At 51.2% G+C, this 20,786-nt stretch overlaps 1 protein-coding gene across 4 annotated transcripts in view; it reads right to left on the bottom strand.

Moving 5' to 3' along the window:
• Window positions 1–205: 205 nt before the first annotated feature.
• TNS3 (tensin 3) overlaps window positions 206–20,786 on the bottom strand; it is a 228,205-nt gene continuing 207,624 nt past the window's right edge. For all 4 annotated transcript variants that reach the window (XM_067745699.1, XM_067745698.1, XM_067745696.1 and 1 more), the window contains 7 exons: window positions 17,946–18,041; window positions 17,154–17,231; window positions 15,950–16,027; window positions 7,211–7,379; window positions 4,905–4,973; window positions 4,776–4,802; window positions 206–3,004 (listed from right to left, as the gene is read on the bottom strand). In XM_067745699.1, coding sequence (XP_067601800.1) covers window positions 2,860–3,004; window positions 4,776–4,802; window positions 4,905–4,973; window positions 7,211–7,379; window positions 15,950–16,027; window positions 17,154–17,231; window positions 17,946–18,041 — 662 coding nt within the window. In that variant the 3' untranslated portion in view covers window positions 206–2,859. The remainder of the gene's footprint in view (window positions 3,005–4,775; window positions 4,803–4,904; window positions 4,974–7,210; window positions 7,380–15,949; window positions 16,028–17,153; window positions 17,232–17,945; window positions 18,042–20,786) is intronic.

The raw sequence follows: 20,786 nt of genomic DNA, 5'->3' as shown, positions 1-20,786 counted from the left end.
ATGAAATTCTTAGAATCTCTGAATACAATTTTCAAAAGTCTCTGGGCAGAAATCAAACTATAATCCACTGATCCATAAACAATCCCCTTCAAACCCCCAAATACACACACACACGGGCACACCCAGACCCGCACGCGCATGTCCACACCCGCACACGCCTTCTGGGGTCTTCCCGTTCAAAACGACAAACAAAGGCCTGCCTCACTGAGGCTTCCCAAGTTTATACTTTTATTATACTCTGAATAGAGATGGTGTTTAAAGAGCAAAGAAAATGACTATACAAAGGGTTTATAGAACATTCAGTTACATACGGGATACATTCTTTACAATATAAGAAAAGTAAAGATATCCACTACTAGGTAAGGCAGATAAGGAGACACGATGAGGTCTTTGATGCCGAGGATACGCACGGAGACCCTTAAATGCGGTGACTTAACACAGTTATAGGTTAACACTGGAGGAATACAGCACAGGTTAATGAGCAGGTAAACAGGCCCTGGCTATGACACCTGTGGGGTGCAGTCCTCGTGCATGCCCCAGGACAGTACCCCTGTGCCCACGGGCACCCCAGAAGCCAGATGCCTGGGGATGCTCCTTCCCCCGCCTGCCCCAGAGTCAGTGTTGGCGGTGGGGCTGCCTGAGGTCTGAGCACGAAGTTCATGGACTCGTTCCATTTCATGCATATGTAACACACTGTCGTACCAGCTCCTCAGAAGACAGGGAATTGGCTTCCTTTCATTCCACCTCAGAGGGAGGAGAGCCACTTGCTGGGAGGACACCTGCTGATGCCTTTGACTACTGAGAGTAAAAGTCTCAGCTGCCAGTCAGTTTCAAAAGCAAATGTCATGGCTTGTATGCTCTGGACGAGGACGGCCTCTGTGATTGGGGTGGTTGACGTTTCTCAGTCCTGCACCCCTCTCTTGCTCTGATTTCAATATGAGCCCTCTCTTCCTTTGTCAGAAGGATAAGGGACCTGGCCTGCGGTCCCTGGGTCAAATCTGGGGACAAGCATCTCAGGAGGAGGCCCCTCTGGGGGACAGCACAAACCTCCGCTCCCCCTGGCTGAGTTCTAGCTGTGAATGAAAAACGGAAATGCTAGACACCCCCAACCCCGGGTACCAAGGCATCAGGCCTCTGGAAGATGCCGGCACGTTCTCCTTAGCCAGGCCGCCCTGCGTCAGGGTAGAGGGTCCGCGAGGACCAAGGCAAACATTTGGCACAGAAATGAGGCACTTGTGTTGGTGCATCAATAGGAGCTAAACAGTGGACTCACCCACCTGCTTTCACGCACACACTCACACTCATACACGCGTACAACGCCCACTGCGACTCGGCCAATCCCACCTCTGCTGTCGCCGAGTCTGTCTCTGCCCCACTTGAAAACAGAAGCCACAAAGCACGTTTCCAAACGCCAGCGTGGTGACCGCCACAGTGATTCCTGGTGTTTGAAGAGCTGGTGCTTGATTTGCGAAGTGGAGGAGACGGGCAGTTCACGGGGGATGGAGAGCCATGGTGCAAGTGTCTTGGGTGACGGGGAAGGAGACTGGGGCCTCTTGCTATGGGATCTTGCAGGACCATTGGCTTCTTCTCCCAAACCTCTGACCACTGCCGGATTCAGGTGGACAGACCACGGCTCTGCGATATGCACATCAGCGTAAAGAGCACAGCCGATTAGGTGGCTAAGATGATGCAGAAGAGCTGGAAACAGCGCGGAAGGACTGAGATTCGTCCTCATCTTCACCCTGCTCAGGGGCCAGAACACAGGGATCCCGACGGGCGCCAACAGGCTGGGTGGAGACAGACCAGTGTTCCCTCAGGTCAGTGGTTCTCGGGATGATCTCTCCCAGGCCCCCGGAGGGCCGAGAACCGCGACGTGGAGGACGGCTGAGTCTCCAAGTAAGCGTGTCCCACCCCTCAGGACCCTTCCCCCCGCAGCGAGGATGTACCCACAGCCTGGAAAAGACACGTGGATGGTCAAGCGTTCGGGAAGGCGGCTTGAGGCAAAGTCAGCTTTCGGCAGCTGCCCGCAGGCAACGACGGCCCACGGAGCGGTCAACAGAGTCCGCACCACCCGTCTTCGTGCATCCGACACGGGGACAGATGCTCCTCCCGGAGCCCCGGCGCGGCAGGCGGCAGCTTTTGGACACCAGTACAGCACAGCAATGGCAAACCGTTCTCATAAATAACTTGGCATTACGTAACACATAAATTACACGGAAATGGGGTTTTACTCCTATCTTCTCACTTTCCCCTCTCACGGCCCAGGGCGCCGTTCAGCTGAGGCACGTGCGCAGACGCGGGGAGCCGTCCCCACGCCCAGGCTCCGGCCTCACAGTGGCCGCACGACCTCCCTCGTGCTCACCGCCCATCACGTCGTCCCCTTGTCCATGATGCCCCAGTGCCCCGGGAGAGCCTGACCCGCATAAACCTTCATCCAACATGCATCCCCTTCTCAGGTTAATCAGCACCTCCGTCGTGGGAGGACAGAGGCCCTGAGGTGCCCGCTGGATGGGAGCCCTCTGACATGACAGCGGCAAGGCACAGCCGGTCACTCAGGGCCACTGAGGAGCGGGCGGGCTCCCCTCCTTCCCACAAACACCAGAGTTCGCGGAACACGGGTCCCCACGTCCCCTTGCATGGTCCTTTCCTGCATGGGGACCGGGCGGGCACACCCGATGCCCAACTTCCTCCACCTGGAAAGCACTGGGCTACAGAAATGCATCCATGAGCAGTGGCTCTCAGCTAAGGCCAGCTGGTGGCAGGGTTGTTTGTTTGTAAGGTTGGAGGAACCCCTTTCCCTCCTGGGCCTGGAACGTCAGGGTCACACAGGCCCTTCTGGAGTCTCCAGGCTGTGGGGGCTCAAATCTTCTTAGGGGAGCCGATCATGACCTTGGACACGAAGTTGACGATGGCACTGGCCGGCTGCTCGGGGTCATGCTCTGCAAACAGGTGGCACACGTTGTCTGTGGCGCTGCCCTGCTTCCGGGCCACAAATCCAAAGACCCTGCAAAAGGAAAGCCAGGTCAGCGTGCCAGCCGAGTCCTGTCCACCCCACAGGATACAAACCTCCGCTTCCTGTCGCACCGCCGCCACCTCTAACCTCTGCTTCTTCAAAGTCTCAGGGGCCGAGTCCCCTGCCGGGCACCTCCAGATGCAGGTCTGCGTCCTCTCTGCCTCGCAGACCCTGCAGGGAGGATGCTGTGCCCAGACCTCACAAGGGAGGAACCTGACGGGCAGGACCGAGGAGTGCCAGTCACGGGTCTGGGACCTGAACCAAAGCCGCTGCTCCAACCTGGCCAGAACCCTCCGGTTCTGCCAGCTCCTGAGCTTCACTCCCGAGTCTCTGATGGGGAGGACCCTGGCTCTACCTCAGGAGCCGCCTGCTCCCTGCTCACACGATCAGAGCAGACGGGCACACAAAACTCCAGGTGCCAGCACCCCAGCCTCGGCTCCTGGGGTGCTGGGGGCTCTCCCTTGATGCCCACGATCCCACCCACTGGGGCCAGAGGATGGGAGGTTAAAAACACGCCAGGGGCTCCCTTCTCCAGCCTCATACCCCTGAGTTACAAAGTACGTGCAGGTGAGGAAACTGTTTAAGAGCACGGAACAGGGCTTCCCTGGCGGCGCAATGGTTGAGAGTCCGCCTGCCGATGCAGGGGACGCGGGTTCGTGCCCCGGTCCGGGAAGATCCCACATGCCGCGGAGCGGCCGGGCCCATGAGCCGTGGCCGCTGAGCCTGCGCGTCCGGAGCCCGTGCTCCGCAACGGGAGAGGCCACAACAGTGAGAGGCCCGCGTATCGCAAAACAAAACAAAACAAAAAAGCACAGAACAATCTACTATTTTTCTTAGAAGAACAGAAGCCTTTATCTGAACAAGCTTTCAGGAGCCGCAAACTTAACACAATAACTACCATTATCCAAATCCAAATCCCTGGACTTGGATAATGGTAGTTTTTCCTTATCTGAGGTCTTTCTTCTCCTTCTCAGAACAATGAAGAATTTTTCTGTATGAGCTGAGTGGGTTCCACACCACGGGAGGGACTGGCTGACGGCACTCAAGTGACCCCCGCTGGGGCCACACACTCCACACGGCTGGGATCGCCGTGGGCCCTGTGAGCCAGAGCGGCCTGGGGGCACCGCCCCCCCCGCCGGGGGCTCCGACCACTTTATCAGATGCCAGGACAAACGGCCAACGTGAAATTGGAATCCTGGGATTGGACCCCTGCAGTTAGACATTCGTGGTAATCAAATTTAGGTGACGCGGAGGACGCCCACCCGTGGGCATGCAGACAGCTCTGGAGGGTTCCGAGGCTGCGTGGCCACCGCAGAGCCTGGGCCAGGGCAGAGCCGTGCTCCCTCTGGGCTGACGCCCGCTGCACTCAGGCAGCGCCCCCTTCCAACACCCCGGCCTCGGCGCTGCTGCAGACTCTACCCCTCCTCAATGGCCAGAAACGCTGTGCAATCTCTTCACACTATTTATACCACATTTTACGGGTCACAGGTAAGTACTGCTCATTCAGAGAAGAGCAGGCAGAAAAGTTAACCCTTCGCAGGCCCTTTCTGCCTAAAGAGAACACTTTCATTTCTGTTGAATGCCAAACGCACTAACACAACATTGTAAATCTATACTCCAATAAAAATCTTTTTAAAAAGGTCACACCCAAACCCATCGGCATTATTTAGTCATCTTCCTCTTTGGAAATCTGGGGCAGAACTCAGCTTTGGAGGCAAGCGTCTGTCTACTAAGAAAGAATGAAGACAGGCTGGCAACATACCTGGAGCAAGGGCCGTCTGTGATCCACCTTGCAAATTACAGAATAAGAGGAGAGTCACGTTAATTTCTTCATTAACTTAAAAAGCAAAGGAAGCACATGCACTGCTTAGTACAGATACAGACGTCTTACTTCCTGTCTTGTGGATCCAACGCACAGAAGATCACGCCGCTCACGGGGTAGTGCCTCCGGAAGAAGAGCCTGCCGGGACAGGGAGAGGGAGCGCCCATTACTGGGGTTTTGCAGTGACAACGCTGCCCTGGGCAGACCCCCAGGAGGCGGTTCGGTGGGGGGGGGTGGGGGAAGAAGCCTATTTTATGCTTTTACTGGTGGTCTGGAGAGAAGAGCAGAGTGTACGTTTGTTAGAAATCAGCAGACCTACGAGGCTGGGCAGAGTGGTTCCGGGAAAAGTGGGCACTAGGAAAGGAGTGCGTCTCGGGGTGAAGGGAAGCACCTTGCCGAGTGAAATGGAGAAGCTGCCAGCTGAGTGGAGGGCGGGACCAAGCTGAGTGAGGCCCTACCTTCCTGCCCTCATCCCAGGAAAACACCAACTGTCTACAGCCCTCGCAGCTGCCTGTGAAGAGGGCGTCTGGTACAGACCACCACTCTCCCAGGACAGGAGCCAAGTCAGCCCCAACGAGGCATCTGACAGCATGTTGTAGACTGTCAAGGGCTGTGCACGTGAAACCCACTGGGAGGTGCTACTACCGCCGGGCCAGCACAGCCGCTGGGGGACCCACCAGAGGACTCCTCTGTCCTCGGTCCCGGCTCCTGTCACTCGTCCTTTGTTTCACTGTCAGCCCTCCCCGCTCCTCTGAGCATGGCCTGCCCTGTGTGCCCCACTCCAGCTGGGCAAGCGCCCCTCTCCTCTTGGGGGAGGTGGTATCTCCAGAGGCTGGTGGCTTTGATCTGGGCAAGGAGAGAGCTCATCAGGAGAAGGAAAGAAAGAGGCCAGCGTACGGGAAAGGCACAGGCAGAGCCGGGCATCTTTCAGCGGGAACACGGAGGACACAGCCTCTTTTGTCCAGCGTCAGCCAGGCTGAATGCGCGTTCCGTGTCCTGCGACAGGGAAGATCCCGGGTGCCACGGACGCGGCCCACCCCCATGGTTTTATAAGGACACAGGGAAACTAGAGATACAGAAAAAGCACACAGGTAGCAGGAGAAAATAGAGAGGCTGTGGAGGAAGGAGCCGTGCTTTCCTGCCCGACCCCCTGTCCACGCTTCAGCTGAGCCGTACCGGCACCTGCTCGTGGATATCTCATTCGAGTCCCTGACATCCCAAGACGGTTACCTCAGTGCAGCTTGAGAGGAGAGGAAACCGAGTGCATGGCATGAGGAACGTGCCACGGTGGCCCGTCGGGTAAAGCGCGGGGAGCAAGGACCCCAGTCCGAGTGGCAGGACCCACGCTGCACCTGACACGCCACGCCCACTTCATCCTGAGAGCAGTGGGTGGGAGCTCTGGGTCAGGGACCCTCCCAAGCCCAGGACTAGCTCTGGAGCAGGGGCCGTGGCAGGAAGAGCTCCAGGGCGCCGGGGTGAGCGCTGCCCCACCGGCTGGTGCGGGGACTGGCCGCCTGCCCCTTGAAGCTCCGGCCATCACTCTGCTTTGAGGGTCGCTGACCTGGCTTCCTCATTAATCACAGCAGGCTGTTTCCATAACAAATAAACAATAACTGCCTCTGAAATGCCTTGGATCCTGAGGTCAAAGGCTCTGCTCGTGGGAGGAACACGCTTGCCATTGTTCCGTCCACGCACCTGACCCTGCTCTGTGCTCACCTGGAAACTGAAACAGCATCTACTGTCTAGATGTTCAAATGTTGTTAACTAAGATATAACAATAGACAATATCTAGATGATAGTTAATAATTAACATTAATTATTCTTATATACTATAATATTATTACATAATAATTAACATTATCTAGATACTGAAATAATATCTATCGAGGTCACACTCTCACCTGAAATGGGATGACCAAGTGTTAGAATGGGATGACCAACGATACAGAAGCAAAGATAAGTGGATTCTATCATAGTCTCTGAGTGTTTTTACAGAAATGACAAAAGATTTTTGCATTTGCAAACTACACACACGCACACACACACACACACACGTGTGTGTGTGTGCGTGTGTGTGTACGTGTGTGTGTGTGCGTGTGTAAGAGATACTCAAAGATCCATGTATCTTTTTAAAAATTTTACTGACTTCTAAAAAAACAGCATTTGGGCCTAATGTCAATAGTTTATATGTGTCTCTGGGGACATACAGGACCAAGCACAGAGTGACTAGATCATTGATTCGTTCTAGGACCGCTGAGCTTTGCCGGGGTGACCACCGCACGTGCAGGGGCCTGGGCAGAGCTGGTGGAAGGTCTCACCCCAAGTGGGGTCAGAAGCCCCGCCCTCCCCGCAGCCCGGCCGCCAGACACACTCACTTCCTCTGGTTGTCCGTCAGGGTGATGCCCTGGGCTGACACCTTGAAATGCACGACCGTGGACAAAGGAGGCGGCTCTTGGACCAGGGTGATGCTCAGGGCCTTCTGGATGGCTTGGTGGCCCGTGAGGGACTCCATCTCCACGGAGTTCAGATACCACACGTTGCAAGCTGGAAGACGCAGGGGGAAGCGGCGTTAACGCGTCTGCCAGACACGAGGGCCCCGGGGTTTATGAACAACATGCACATATGTGTGGCCAGGTATGTCTGAGGCAAACGCCCTTTACCCCTAATTCCAAAGGTGTGGAGTGACCCAGAGATGCACATGCCCCGAGGCCAATGCAGAGAATAACACCCCGTCCCGCCCACCCCCAACACACACACTGGAGCCAAGGAAACTCCTCCCACTGGCCCAGGATGCGTCTCCACCCCTGCGGCATTATTTACACCTGGTGTCCCAAGGGTGGGCTGGAGGCACCCTCCCCCGTCTCAGTGTGGGTCTGGGTGGGATAAGAACCCCACCACACCTGCAGTTAAGGAAACGTCCCCAGAGGGGAGCCTGCAGCCTGGAACCCCAAATATCCACCCCGCACGGAGTTCTGAAAGCAGCAGGCACCCAGAAGGAGTTGCTGTGAACGAATGACTTGCAGAGACTAAGAACACGGTCTGCGCGCAAAGAGCTGGGACGGCTTGTCCCGTCCACGTGCTGCCAAGGGGACTGGGGTTTGTCCACCGCCACCTCCCCTTGGGGGAAGCAAACAGCTGAGTGCGAACGAGACTTTGTAAACAGACTGATGGCCCTTTGAGCCTGGATCCCTGCAGCTCATGCAGAAGCTAACGTGGGACTTCGAGGCGTGTGACATCTGTGTGACTGTGGGACATTCAGACTCTCCCTCAAGCTCAGTCCTGCGGGAGCTGTGGCTTTGCCTGGCCACCCACCAAGGACGTGTCCCCCCAGGAACAGAGCCGCTCTTGTTCCCCGCTCTGCCGGATGATGCAGCCTCTGCAAGTGCGTGGGCTGTCTTAACTCCATCTCTAAAGGTCTTTAGATTTTCACTAAACAGAAAAGAAAAAGCTTCCCCTTGACTGGAGCAATAAGGTGAGCGCTGTGCCCTCGCCTGCACCGTTTTCCTTGGGAGAGTCTCACGGAGGCCCAGCCTCGGACGGGCTCCGTCTCCACCCCGAATTCTGAGACTCAGCAGCGGTCACACCTGTTGGCAGGTGTGCTGCCGCAGGCCCGCGAAGATGGGTTAAGAAGAACGGAAATAATGTACAATGTCCCTGGTGTCAAGATGCAGGGCCGCTTAGGAGCTGCCAACGCTCTGTTCTCTTCACGGCCAAGGCGACAATCCACAGCTACTTTTTAAGAAGCTGAGAAAGTTTGAGGATTTGGAAACTTCCACTTCAGTGAGGACACGACGATGAAGAAAGAAAGCAAGGCCTGGGGTGCGTGTAACCAATTCATCAGAAGAACGAGGCCCCTCCCTTTACCCTGGGTGGGGGCATCAGAAGCGGGCAGACCTGAGCCGGGAGCAGCTACAATCCTCTGATTTGCCGGAAGAGGCCTGAGTGGAAAGGCTGGGTCTTGAGGGAAGGTGGGAGATACCAGAGAACCGCCCAAACGCATGTTAACTGAGAGTTTCATCCCAGACACCAACTTCCCTCTATAACGTTTACTGAACAAGTCACTTTTACTCTCTGAAAAAGAGCTTCGTATTTCACTCCCATAATTATTAAAATGACATGGTGCCATTAAGCAAAGTCTTCAAAGAAGTTCCCCAACACACCAGTTGTCATTTCTCCGAGCTCCACCTGACACGGCTCATTCATTAGGACACTTACTCTGTGTCAGGCCTCAACCGAACGTCTGAGACAGACTATCTCATCACATCTGCATCAGGGTCCTGTGAGGAAGATTCTGTTATCATCCCCAATGTACAGATGAGGAAACTGAAGTGTAGAGAAATATGCCAGAAGCCTGGCAACTCCCCAGGGGGCTTGCTGTGATACCCAACCTTCGTGCTGGCTCCTGCGGTGCTGAGGGACCTGGTACCACCAGGTACCAGGTGCCAGGCAGAGAACACGGGCTCAGGAAGAAATTTCGCTAACATTCCTGAGGATGAGCTGTGATGTTTTCTTTTTTTTTTTTGAGCTGTGAATTTTACTTCGAGACATTCCTCAGCCATAATGATGCCGTCAGCAGCCCCATGTGACTGTCCTGACAGAGTGGCATCTTTTAAGCCACTGTCCCTCCTGCACATCTTGAGAGGCAGGGAGAAACCAGAGAGCCCTCCCTGAACGGCTGAGCTGCTGTGGCCACTGCTGCCCTCTCTGCGTCCTCTTGTCCCAGCCGGCGGCACTGCCCCATCTGAGGATGCCGGGCAATGAGACTCCAGGGAACTGCAGGGCCGGAGGCTGACCTGCACTTCAGCTCCTGTCTGAACTTAAGGGGTCTACTTGTGTCGTCTTGGGAAAGAGAGTGAGTTGGCCAAAGTCTTTAAAATTGCAGTTGCCCAAAGCTTTGACGAAATCGGGTGCTTTTATGAAATGCTCACGTCCACCCGGACAGCCTTTCTGGAAGATGATTCGGCATTATTTGTCAGGAGGATCTGAAGACCTGCCTGCACTCGGTAACCTGGAGGTCCCGCTCCGAGAGACCTGAGACAGGAAATATTCCATAACCAGCTGAGACAGCTAACCTAGAGGTGAAGATATTTGAGCCCCATACTCATTTGGTGGGAAGTTGGTTGGAAACAAACTATGTCCAAAAGGAGGGGAATGGTGAAATTAGCCCCTCAATGGAATACCAACTAACCAGCAAATGGTAATCACGAACCCTGTATAGCAACGTGGAAAAATGTTAGCGGTTTCTGGGAAAAGCAGAATAAAACTATCTGTGCCATGATGAGACCTATACAATGAAAGGCCTGTGTGCCTACGAACGGTTGGAGGTGTGCCTGGAAAATTTAAGACGGTTTGAGTTTAGGAGGGTGAATATTCTGCCTTGGATTTCATTAGTATTACTATAATGCTACTCGTGCAGTTACAAAAGAGAAAAAAGAAAATTCTGATCTAGTCACAATGAAATCCCAGAAAATTGGCACGAGCTGAACCTGGAGCGGGCGCACGTTTGCCACGACCCAGACTCCTGCTTCCTTGTAGCAGCACAGATCGCCTTTTGAGAAGGAACAGCCAGCCTGGGGGGCATCTCCCCCCGACGCAGAGCGGCACTGTCCCTCCTCGGAGCAGAGAGGGGAGCCCTCCCTTCTCCCAAGCACGTCTGGGGCAGCTCTGCTGAGCCCACGCCAGCCCCTTCCCTCCCCAGCAGAGGACAGGTGGGCCTGCTGTGCTTGTCCCCCGGGGCCTGGCCCAATTCGTCCAATTCCACCTGAGGGTGCATAGCTGTGGTGCGATGCTGAACGGGAAAGCGCCCGTCAAACCCGCGGCGGGAAGCAGAAGTGTTAAGGTCACAGGTTCTCACCCAGTCCTACCGCTGCCAGAAATTCAGGGTCTGAAGGTCACAATTCAGAACTCAGAAAAAGGAAGTGATGCAGAAAGGTAGCCTCCCAGTGCTGTCTGTGGTACTGAGAAGTTAGACGCACGCTAACTGGGCAACCGTAAGGGGTGGAATCAGCCGGCGGACGGTTCCTCAGCCACTGAAAGTGAGACCTAGGCTGTGTCTGCCAAAAACATGGGTAAACCCCTTATGCTAAGGGGGAAAAGGAAAACAGCCAGTGGTTGTACCTGGGCGACAGGTCTGTGGGGAATTCATTTCTCCCTTTTCTGTGTCTTCCTTTTTTTTTTTTTTTTAAACTGGAAGAATTCCTATTACTTTTATAAAGAAAACATCCTTTACAGTACGGTACGTTAAAGACACAGCCCTAACGTTTATGGGATATCGTGTGGGGTCTGGTGCCAGCGCCTTCAGCTGCATTCCACAGCTTCAACAGAACCAATTAAGAGCTGACGCTAAAAACATGAACAGCAATTCTTTTAGAAACTGCAGCAACTCACAACGGCCTCGGTATCAGATTCGAAGGGATTAAACTGAAGAGAACTGAACGCTGCAGACACCCCTGAGTGTCAGCGCCTCACCTCCACGCAGAGGACACGGGCCAGGGAATCTCGAGGAGCCCTTGCAGGGCCAGGGGTCTGGGATTCTAAGTGAATTCAGACAACAAATGAAACTTAGTTTAAGGGGAGAAAGAACCACTCAGTTTCCTTAAGGTGGTCAGAGACCGGACAGCCTGATCATCTTCTCACCACGGTCACTCTGCACTTTTCGAACCAACAGCTAGGACCCAGCGCTCTCTGTAGCATCCTCACCCTTCCAGCTACATATCTGTGTCCTGACTCAATTCCTTGCCTTGTCAGCCGTGAAGGCAGCTGGATGGACATTTAAACCTTTGGATGTGTTCTAGAAACAAGAGATTTTAAAAGGACCTAAGCTCAGGGCAGTCATAATTTAACCCCCAGACATAAATGCCCAATCAGATGATTAAATAAGACCTCCAGGTTCTGCGTGAAGTCCTGTCCCTGGGAGGCTCACCCTTTAAAAAAGCAAAGCTTTCAGAGTTACTGATACGTGCCATAGATTATCTGAAAAGACGATAGAGTGTAACTAAAAATTATAAGCCACAGCAGAAGAAAAAGCTTTAATATCTAAAAATAAAGGCTATTATAGTTCCATTAGGATCAACTAATTCATTGATTCATTTACTAATTCAACATGTATTGGGAAAATGTTAGGTAACAAGGAAGCTTAAGGAGAAACATGAAATGCTGCTTGTAATGAGATGATAGTGAACCAAAGTGCAGAACCCAGAGGCGTGTGTGCCCCAGTGCTAACTGCCTGGGGTGGGTGAGCAGGGCTGTAACCCTGAGACACCAGGTGGTGCTCCGATGGAAGCCCAGGCTCTGCCAGCCTCACAGGGCACGTACTCTGGAAGGGTTTGCTGCCATCATTCTGGAGCACTTTTCTTGAATGAGGTTGATACATGAGGTTGCAATTTAAAAATCATTAATGACATGTTTAAAAATTTTTTAATACATTTTTTTAAAGGTGCAGCTGAAACAAACATGTCAATCGGAGCAGACCTGATTTCACAGCCCACCTCCAAGGTCAAGTGCATGGGTGAGCAGTTCACCAGTAAGGCCTGCAGTAAAGTCCAGCATGTTCCCTGCAACTTTGCTGGGACCCAGAGACATGGGGACAAAGCTGCTGCTTTAACGTAAGGTAGCAATGAGCCCTAGTGGGCTCCAGGGACCCCCTGAAACAACCTGCGGGCTGTGAGCTCATGGTCTTTGGCGTGGGGACAATGCCTCACAACGCTGCTGTGGGACCAGTCCTTTCAATCGCGTCTACGTAGGAAAAGGATGAGGCCACTGCACAGCAAAGGCCACTCCTCTTGGGCCAACACAAGTGTTTTCACACGAAAGCAGAGCGGCAGGAGCACAACTACAGCTTACGTGACCACGTTACAGTTCCCAAGGCATTTTCAACATCCTATTCAACTGGTCCTGCAGCCACTGTGTCGGGGACCGATTATTATGATTATGTTGAGGTCTGCACGGCTAAGTGACCTGCCAGAGGCTGAGCCCCAAGTGGCAGGGCCTGGACTGGAACCCAGACTGGATACAGGCAGACGCTTCCTTTTGAGGCTTCAAGTTCTAGCATGCTTGCTATCTTGGACAAACTCCTGTCACCTTTGTTCTGGCCACGGATAACTTATCCTTTAAGGATAGTCTATGAAGAGTTCAACACTAAAAAAAAATTCCTTTTGAAAACAGAGGGATTTGACTTTAGCTGGGTAATAGAGTCAGTGATGTATAGTTTTACAGAGAAAAACTGCACAGACAAATAATGCAAATTGTACAGAGGAAGCAACAAGAAAATACCTGTATCTGCATATTCCTTCATTACGGAGTCACAGCTATAAAGTACGCTACAGACGTGAGGCACAGATAGAAGTACTTCTAGTCAGTCCTCCTGCAGACTCAGAGAATCCCTCCCCAACATTTCTGAGAGTAAATGTCTACCTTGAATGAAAGACCTCCAGTGGGGGAACTCAAGGTTTGGAGCCAGGGGGCCCCATAATTCTCTCCAGCTGTGTCTCTCCCTCACAGCCACACACCCACAAGAGCCCTGTGGTCTCTGGCTCGTCCACAACTCTCTTAAGCTGGGGTCACTGGGACTGCATCTCATGCTGCAAAAATGACCTGGCCTGAAACTAATAAGCTATTACAGCAGGGTTGCAGGATACAAAGTGAATACACAAGTCAATCACTTCCCTATATGACAGCAGAGAACAAGTGGAATTTGTACTTAAAAACACAATCCCATTTATATTAGCACCCCCAAAATGAAATACTTAGGTATGAATCTAATACAATATGTATAAGATCTATATGAGGAAAACTACAAAACTCCAACTAATAAAATCAAAGAAGTAAATAAACTAAATATTCCACATTCATAAATAGGAAGACTCAGTATATAATTCTGATGTCAGTTCTTCCCAACTTGATCTGTCGATTCAATGAAATCTCAGTCCAAATGTCAGGCACTTACTTTGTGGATATCAACAAACTAACTCTAAAGTTTATATGGAGAGCAAAAGACCCAGGGCAGCCGACACAATATTGAAGGGGAAGAACCAAGTCAGAGGACTGACACTACTTGGCTTCAAGACTTACTCTAAAGTGACAGTAATCAAAACAGAGTGGTATTGGTGAAATAACAGACAAATAGATGAATGGAACAGAATAGAAAGCCCAGAAATAGACCCATATAAATAGTCAATGGATCTTTGACAAAGGGACAAAGGAGATACAGCATTGCAGAAATAGTCTTTTCCACAAATGGTGCTGGAACAACTAGACATCACGTGTGAAAACAACTAGACACAGACCTTAAACTCGTCACAAAAATTAACTCAAAATAGAATGGCTATAAATGTGAAATGCAAAACCATAAAACTCTTAGGAAAAAATTTAGATGACCTTGAGTTTGGTGATAACTTTTTAGACACAATACAAAAGACATGATCCATGAAAGGAAGTATTGATAAACTGGATTTCATTAAAATAAAAAATCTTTTGCTCTGAGAGACACTGTCAAGAGAATGAGAAGACAAGCCACATGCTGGGAGAAAGTATTTGCAAAAGACAAATCTCACAAAGGACTGTTATCCAACATATACAAAGATCTCTTAAAATTTAACAAGAAGACAAACAACCCTATTGAAAAATGGCCAAACAACCTTAACAGACACCTTGCCGAGGAAGAGACGCATATGGCAAACAAGCACATGAAAAGATGCTCCACGTCATATGTCATCAGGAAAATGCAAATTAAGACAACAAGATACCACTAAACACCTATTCAGAATGGCCAAAATCCGGAACACTGACAGCACAACTGCTGGTAGGATGTGGGGAAGCAGGAAGACTCATGCATCGCTGGTGGGAATGCAAAACGGTGCGGCCACTTTGGAAGACAGTCTGATGGTTTCTTACAAAATAAACATACTCTTACCATGCGATCCAGCAATTGTGCTCCTTGGTATTTACCCAGAGGCACTGACAATTACGTCCACCCTGAAACCTGCATGTGGATGTTTATAGCGGTTTTATTCATAATTACGAAAATGTATAAACACTCGAGATGTCCTCCAGTGGGTGAACGGATAAACAAACTGTGGTACATCCAGACGATGGAATATTATTCAGCACTAAAAGGAAACAGCTCTCAGACCATAAAAAGACATGGAGGAATCTTCAAGGCATACTACTAAGTGAAAGAATCCAATCTGAAAAGGCTACGGAGACTGTATGATTCTCATCATATGACATTCGGGAAAAGCAAAACCACGGAGACAATAAAAGGATCAGTGGTTGCCAGGAGTTAGGGAGGAAGGATGAAGAGTTGGAGCACAGAGGATTTTTAGGACCTTGAAACTATTCTGTGTGATACTATAACACTGGATACACGTCACCAAACGTTTGTCCAGACCCACGGACACTGAAACTATTCTGTGTGATACTATAACGGTGGATACAGGTCATCAAACGTTTGTCCAGACCCATGGACACTGAAAATATTCTGTGTGATGCTATAACGGTGGATACCTGTCATCAAACGTTTGTCCAGACCCATGGAATATACACCAAGAGTGAACAGTGATGTAAACTATGGACTCCGGGTGACTATGATGTATCCATGTAGGTTCATCAACTGTAGCAAATGTCCCACTGATGGGGGATGTCATGAGGGAGACTGCGCATGTGTAGCGGCAAGGGCTATATGGGAATTCTCTGAACCTTCCTCTCAGTTTTGCTGTGAGCCTAAAACTGCACTAAAAAATAGTCTAGTAAGAAGAAACGTGCCCCGGGGAGCTCGCTGTCTGGAGGTCTGTGTCACCCTGGGTCAAACTGCAGACTCACTAATCTCTTTAACATTTCCAGCTGGAGGGGCAGGTCGCCCACACTCTCCCAACTGAAACACAGGCTGTGACATTTACTCCACTGAATTTGGTCATCTTTGGCCTGCAGAGTCCTGGCCCTGCTGCCAGGACACTTGAAGCCCCACCCAGCCCAGCCCTGTGGCGGTTTCCACAGAAGGAAACCTCCTCTGACACAGCAAGGAGAGGAACCCAGACCGAGGTAAGAAAGGAAGCTGTGTCCCTGAGCCCGTCTCTGCCCAGGAACCTGGAGGAGCGGAAAACGCAGCGGGGACTGACCTGCCCCCTGCTTCAGCAGCTCGGCCGCAGAGTTGGCTGCCGTCTGCGGAGAACTTTCGGCTCTTTCCTCCAACGGGTCTGCAGGAAGGAGCGAGAAAACGCAGAAGTGAGTCCACCTCCCAGGCCAAGAATGACCATGACATTGTGGATGCTCAGGATCGAGGCCCGGACGGTGATGCACAGGCTCTGCAGAGCTGGGCCTTCCTCCTGCAGACAAGGGCCCAGCGCAGAGAACCATCACCACGTTCCAAGCAAAAGCTGGGATGGCATAGCCCAGCAAAATAGCTTTCTCACCTCCGAATTAATTAATGTGAACAATTACATTTTAAGAGGTAAGTCAGGGCTTCCCTGGTGGCACAGTGGTTGAGAGTCCGCCTGCCGATGCAGGGGACACGGGTTCGAGCCCTGGTCTGGGAGGATCCCACATGCTGCGGAGCAACTAGGCCCGTGCGCCACAACTACTGAGCCTGTGCGTCTGGAGCCTGTGCTCCGCAACAAGAGAGGCCGCGATAGTGAGAGGCCCACGCACTGCGATGAAGAGTGGGCCCCGCTCGCCGCAACTAGAGAAAGCCCTCGCACAGAAACAAAGACCCAACACAGCCAAAAGTAAATAAATAAATAAATAAATAAATAATAAAAATAAAGGAATTCCCTTAAAAAAAAAAAGTTAAGTCACATTTGCCTGTATTTTAAATTAATGATGTTTCTGGAATATAATACAATTATGTGAACTTGAGATTGTCTAGGAAAGCGGGGTATGCCTGATCGCCTGCTGTGGGTGCTATTTTTAAAAATCTTTTCACCATGAATATTTTGAAACAAACACAAAGGTAAAGACAATAGTTCATCCAGCACCTGACGTCAACAATCTCAACATTTGGCTGATTTTGTAGAATTCTAAAATTTAAATGTAAATGACCTGGAAGGTCTCTGAGCCCAGGCATTTTATAACTTTGAGCTACAGAATCTTGGCTCCAAGGAAACTTTTCACAAAGCCATGACATAAAGACATGACCGGAGGCTGCAGGGGCAGCGGGCCACCTCTTCTTACCTGACCTGGGTAAACTATTCAGGGTTTACCCACAGAGTACGTGATGGCAAGGAAGTTCTGGTCTGATTTTTCTCAAGGAATCTCTTCGGATCCCAACACCCTGCGGGTGACCCCACACAGAGCCAGAGCAGCCCTCAGGCCCCGGCAGCGTACCTCTATCCGGAATGAGCAGTTTGCAGGGCAAAGCCAAGGGCGTGATGGAATGCTGACACACCAAAGCCGTCAGGCTCCCTGTGAAGAGATGAAGAGCAAACAGGCATTAGCACTGCCCTAAATAGCCAATTTATCTCCTGAAAGGAGGCTGCTGTAAGGGGTGACCCCTTATAGTTTTAGCACCCAACATGCCCCATTATTGTGGGAATTTGTGCAAAACTTCAACGAAGCCCTAAGTTCAGCAGACGGCAGAGGGGCAGATAAAGGGAACTGCAGATGATTCTCAGCAAAGACACTTCATCACCAATTCATAACGAACAAGTCGCACAGTCTGCTGAATCTGAGGCAGCTCCCACCGGTACCACCGAATCATCTCTGTAAGGTGATGCTTTTCGCTCGAGCTCTGCCTGTGAGCTCATGCCATCTTTCGGACATGCCCGCGGGGGCGGGAAGGCTCTCGTCTTACAGGGCGCCTGTGCTTCTCTTGTGCCCGGAGGGTGGGGTCACACTCAGGCGCCAACCTAGTCCACCTTTCTCTGCCCGCCTGCCTGGACCGTACCTTGTGGAATCTGCATTTCCAGTCCCAGCACCGTGCATTTTATTTGCTTAGTTTTGAGAAAGTTTTTAAGAAAATTTAATGTCCAGTTTATTTTAGAGAGGATAATTGAGGAATCTCTGAATGGGGATGAAAAGTAAATGCTCTGCGTGAAGCCCCAGCGGAGCGATGGCAGTGAGCAGAGGCAACGCGTGCGCGTGGGTTCAGAACACCAAGTCAGGCTCTCAGCCACTTACCAAAATACGGTTCGTTGGAGCACCCTTTCAACCGCACCCCTTTTGGGGTGCACTCGATCAAAAAATGCCGAACGAGTTCATTGGCCAAATCTCCAGCTGTGGTAGAGGTTTAAAAGAAAGAGAAGAGAGTTTTAAAACATGAGAGCAGGGGAGGATGAGAGAGAAGGAAGGAGAGTCTGGCCCCCGCAGTAGGTTGGCTGCCAAGAACCACTCTAGGAATGGTAGCTGGGCTGCAGGAAGGCTGGCTGAGCACTGCCCGATGGGCAGCTAGAACCCCCTCCAGTGACTGTGCTTACAGGTGGAGGAGTCCTTAGGAGACAGCCTCAAACACTGCAGAATTCCCCGCGACGGAAATGAGCAGCTAAGAACTGGGAACATGGACCTCCAGCTCCTTTGCCTCCTAAGAGGAGAACTTAGAAAGACCCAGACACAGCATGATGACCAAGAATGAATCACTGGAAAGAGCGGGAAGGGTGCCAGTCTTCTGGGTAAGATTTTGCCAGGAGTCAGGTACACAAACCCCTCTAATCATATTGCTGCTACACAGACCTGTGTTCATGCCAGCCCACGAGCCCAAAGAGAAAGTGCATCACGAAAAGCCACAGAACGGCAAACTGTCTGATGGTGGAAAAGTACTGCACTATGCTAATGAGTCCCACAGACATTCACATTCACACTGCGCAGTGTTTCCGTCCTGCCTCGTTCAGCACCCTCCCTGGGAACGTGTTTCCATGGAAACGTGTCTCCATGGGAACATGTCTCCATGAGAACGTGTCCCCATGGGAACGTGTCTGCCTGCGGTAACTTCTAACATTTCTGATGGCAGGACCTGCTAGAGGTGGGTTTGGGCTCCACACCTGGGCCATGGCAGGCTCCCCAGCAATGCTTATTTTAAACAACAGTGACAAATATCAACAACATCGGTGTCAGCATTTCACAGGGGCAGTATAGCTGGTAGGAAAGGAGATGATCAGACTCCATAAAAGGCAGTACTGAATAAAAATGGGGACAAGAACATTTTGCCATTCAGTTGTGGGAGGAAAATGATCCACGGCTTCCAAACTGAAGGCAGACACAGAGTGTGGTCTGGATGCCAGTGGTGAGAAGTGAGTCAGTGAGGAACCCAGCTGCATGGGGATTCGGAGACCAGCACCCCACACATCTGTCGCTGTCCCGTCTCCGGGGTGCCAGGGGTGGGTGGTGACTTGCTGGGCTTTTTCCCGGTCAACTGTCCTCTCAGATCTATCCTTAGACTGTGAAATCCAAATGCCAAATCCAGGGGTCGGGTGAAGGCAAGGCAACCAGACAAAATTTCGCCCAGAGGATGCGCCTGGCAATGTTGCATGTCCTGAACTCTGCTATTCTAATATCCTCTATTTTGTTGCCTTTGCCTGAAGATTGAGACAAAGTGGGCCTTAGAGACGGGATGCATGTCTGGAGGTAAGAATTATACACCACCATCTGTATTTCCAAAAAGATAATGCATGCAGTAAAAAAAAAAAAAAAGTTTTAAAAGCTTCAGCTGAAACCGAGGAGCCTGGGAGCTGCCATGCACTCACTTCTGCTCCCTCATCACCCATCCCTGTCTCCACAGACCCTCAGAGGTTCCGGTCCTGAGTCTTTTCTGATATAATCATCACTCAGCATGTTTCCAAATACTGCCAAGTGCCTTACATCCTCCACAATCAGGGCCGAGTCAGCTCCTGAGCTACAAAAGCCTCTATTTAAACCACTCTAAAGCCAGTGGAGTGTTTGGTGGAGCTTCTCATGCAGGAATTCTGGATGCCCTGGGGCCCTACTTCCGAGGCTCCCCTGTTCTGCCTGATCTGCACAGAGCCTCCTCCCCCTTCACTTCCAGACATGACAATAGCCACAGATCTGGCCTCTGAATCACCTGCTCCTCTCAGCCTCATCCCCCCCCCTTCTATTCACACAACCACTACCTTTGCCCAAACCGACCATCGAAGTTTCCTGAAAACCCCTTGGCCATGCCTGAAGCCGGACCCCTTGGAAACCAAATCTCATTCTTCAAGGTGTAACTCACTCCAAGGCAATTTTCTCCAGGAAGCTTTAAGCAGAGATTTCATCCCAGGATTTGGTACTGGGCACAGAGCGTGAGTGAAGCAGGTGAGTGTCATTTGGTTTAAACACCAAAGGTTCAGAATCTGTGCTTATTCTGATCTACCCTCGCCCCACCCAGGTGAGCCCAGGTGCCCTAGGAAGAGCCATGTAACTTGCTGACATTCCAGTACACAATCTCCATTTAGGGGAAAAGAATCTTTTCCCTTTCCTTAGAGTTTGTGGCATAGTTGGTTAAAAAAAAAAAGGGCAAGGAGGGCAGGGTGCAATAAAAAGAAAAAAAAAAGAATAAACCAGAAACCGCATATTAGGGGACAGAGAAAGGGAAGAAGTGTATTGATTTGTTGGGAACCGAGCTCATCCCTGAAGGAGAGGTGAGAAAGGACCTGGTGATACTGTATGTGAACGGGTGGTATCAACGTGAGCTCAGGAATTTTTTAAAAGGCTACATTCCCTAGCTCAGGTCCTAGAGAGAAGGAGTGGTACTCGGATAGCAAAGAGCAAACCTAGCGATTAGATCTTGGTTTCTAGATACCGTTCCCCAATAAAAAGAACCAAGGATCTTTAGAGAAATGGCTGGGGCAGGGAAAGTACAAAGTAAGCCTAAAACACGTCTGCTGTTTCAGAAAGCTGGCGTGCTCAGGGACTAATGGGGGGTATGTCAGAAGGACAAGGGGCCGCTGGAAGGGGCTCACCTAGTCAAATCCAGGATCCTTGGAAACCAAAAAGTCATGGTGGCGATGGATTACAACACACAGGAAA

This window comes from Pseudorca crassidens, chromosome 8 (assembly GCF_039906515.1).
Source record: "Pseudorca crassidens isolate mPseCra1 chromosome 8, mPseCra1.hap1, whole genome shotgun sequence".
Classification (NCBI taxonomy): Eukaryota; Metazoa; Chordata; class Mammalia; order Artiodactyla; family Delphinidae; genus Pseudorca; species Pseudorca crassidens.
This window is presented reverse-complemented; position numbering and strand designations above follow the sequence as displayed.